The sequence below is a fragment of the Apteryx rowi genome, unplaced genomic scaffold (assembly GCF_003343035.1).
Source record: "Apteryx rowi isolate R43461 unplaced genomic scaffold, aptRow1 scaffold_220, whole genome shotgun sequence".
Lineage (NCBI taxonomy): Eukaryota > Metazoa > Chordata > Aves > Apterygiformes > Apterygidae > Apteryx > Apteryx rowi.
In genome coordinates, this window is record NW_020448531.1 from 496,698 (window position 1) to 499,077 (window position 2,380).

The 2,380-nt window shown below is 71.1% G+C and overlaps 1 protein-coding gene across 1 annotated transcript in view; it reads right to left on the reverse strand.

Annotated features, from left to right (window-relative positions):
• Window positions 1–47, reverse strand: part of GTPBP3 (GTP binding protein 3, mitochondrial) — a 2,857-nt gene extending 2,810 nt beyond the window's left edge. The window contains exon 1 of the mRNA XM_026064734.1: window positions 4–47. Coding sequence (XP_025920519.1) covers window positions 4–47 — 44 coding nt within the window. The remainder of the gene's footprint in view (window positions 1–3) is intronic.
• Window positions 48–2,380: the final 2,333 nt, after the last annotated feature.

The following is a 2,380-nucleotide window of genomic DNA, read 5'->3' on the forward strand; positions in this document are numbered from 1 at the left end:
CACCTGCTGCTGCCGCCCGCCGCGCTCAGCGCCCTGCGCAGCGCCATGAGCCCACGGCGCACGCCGCCCGCTCACACCCCGCGGCAGCCTCAGGGCGAGCAGCTCCCCCGCCCTTCTGCACGCGCTGATTGGCCAACGCAGAGAGAGGGGGCGGGCTTTATACCCTCGTCCTCCTCTATGATTGGCCAATGAGCACGGCTGACGTCGAGCCGCCTGAGGCTGCGCAGGGACGAATTGCTTCCGCCCGGCGGCGGGCGCGGCGCGTCCCGTGTCCCCTGCGCGGGCGGCCTGTCCCCACGCTGTCCCCTGCCCTGCGGCGCCGCGGCCCTCTGCAAGGCCCCGCACGCCCCGACGGCCTCGATGGGGGCATTTGCCCCCCCGGGGGCGCTCGGCCCTGGCTCCCGAGTTGCCGGAGCTATTTTAGTCGCGGCGTGGCAGGGGCTGGGGCATGTGGCCTCGCTGTCACCTCCCCGGGAGCAGGACACACGCGGCCCCGAGCCGGCAGCTGAGGCCCAGCTGGGCCACGGGCGCCTGGCAGGGCCTTTTCTGCACCCTAAGAATAACCCCCAGCCCCGTTCGTCCCCAAACCTGGGTGTGGGGGGATGCGGGTGGCCGGAGCAGCGGGGACAGCACCCGCGTCCACCGTGGGAGACTCCCACCCGCATCCCATCCCTGTCCTCCAGCCCCTTTGCACCCGTGGACCCACACTAACCCTGCAGCGCCGGGCTATGTGCCCTGCCCGGCTCCCACACAGGCTTCCCGTGAAGCTCCTGGGATTTTTGGACACCCCCGGGCCACCTTGGCCATGCCGGGGGGGGGTCCCAGCCCTGGGGACCGCCTGGCTCCAGGGCGGGAGGGTGCTGAGCTCCCGGCTCCGGATATGCTCCATCCCCAGGAAACCCAGAGCATCAGCTGAGGCCGGCAGCCGGTGCGGCGGAGGGGGAATCGCAGCCTCCCGCCGCCACGTGGCTCCGTGAACCATAGAAATTTTCCCCGAGCAGATGCTGGGTGCTGGGATGCTCCTGGGGACACTGGGACACTCCTGGGGACACTGGGACCCGAGCTCCCTCCCCAGCTCCCAGCGGCTTTGTCCGGACCGTGGTGCCGGGGCGGCGCGCAGCCGGCGGGGCCTGGCGAGGACGTGGGGACGCTGCAGTGGGGGGACGCCCGTGCAGACAAAGGCGCTGGGAGCAGGGAGGAGCAAGCGCCTGTGTGTGCAGGGATGCTGGCAACACCGTCAGCTCTGGCTCCGGCCGCTGAATCCCCCCGACACCCTCTCGCCCATCACCAGGGAGCAGCTCCGGGCTCTGGGGCTGGTGCAGGGAGGGGGGGCTCTGGATCGCTGTGTGCACGCTGCCCACCCGCGCAGCCCTGCTTGCACCCGCGCGCGCACAGCTGCACGCACACAGCCCGGTTTGCACACCCCTGTGCACACAGAGCCCTTCATGCACCCCCACGTGCACCCCCACGTGCACAGCCCTGCGTGTGCACAGCCCTGCGCACACCCCCGCGTGTACCCCTGCGTGCACACCCATGTGCACAGCCCTGTGCATGCACAACCCTGCGTGCACCCCTGCATGCACCCCCACGTGCACACCCCGCTGCACGCACGCAGCCCTGCGTGCACCCCCCCCCTGCACATATCCCTAGGACAGACGCCAGCTAACCAAGCCAGTCTAGACCCCCCCCTTTCACTCTTCTCCCCTCCAGGTCGTCCCAGAAGCTTTTCTCTTGCCCTAGGTGGGGGCAGGTGGGTCCAGCCTGCACCGCGTCTCGGGAAGGTCTGGGACACCCTGACCACAGCCCCCCCGCAGCGCTGGCTATGGGGAGGGGTGGGGGATTTGGGCTCCGCTGCCCCAACGGGCGCCCTGGCCCCCAGCCCAGGCTGCAGCAGCAGGCTCGGCCCTGGCACGGAGAGGGCCCCGAGACGCGCCAGGCGCCAGCAGCCCGTGTGAACCCGCCCCGGCTCGGAGCACAGATGCCGGAGGAAAGGCCGGTTCCTTGTGGCATCGTTCATCACGGCCGTCAGAGCTGGCACCCGGCGCCTTGCCCTAAAATAGCTGCGGGCAGGCAGCAGGGCTGGGGGGAACCGAGCAAGACCTGGCGCAGGGGCTCCTGTGCACCGTGGGGCTCGCGGGGTGCCCACGGCCCGGCTGCGCTGCAGAGCCTGTGAGGGGCTGCGCGGGGGTCCCCTGCCGTGTCCCCACGGCACGCGGGGCAGCGGGGACCAGGCTGTGGGGCTGGGGACAGAAGAGGGCTCCCGAAAGGTCAGTGTGACACTGTGTAGCCCAGGTCAGGTTGCCTGCGTGCCTTCCCGCCCGGCCGGGGCGCTCGAAATAACACCGTGACCCGTGGGGCTGCGCAGAGCGGGGGACACTGG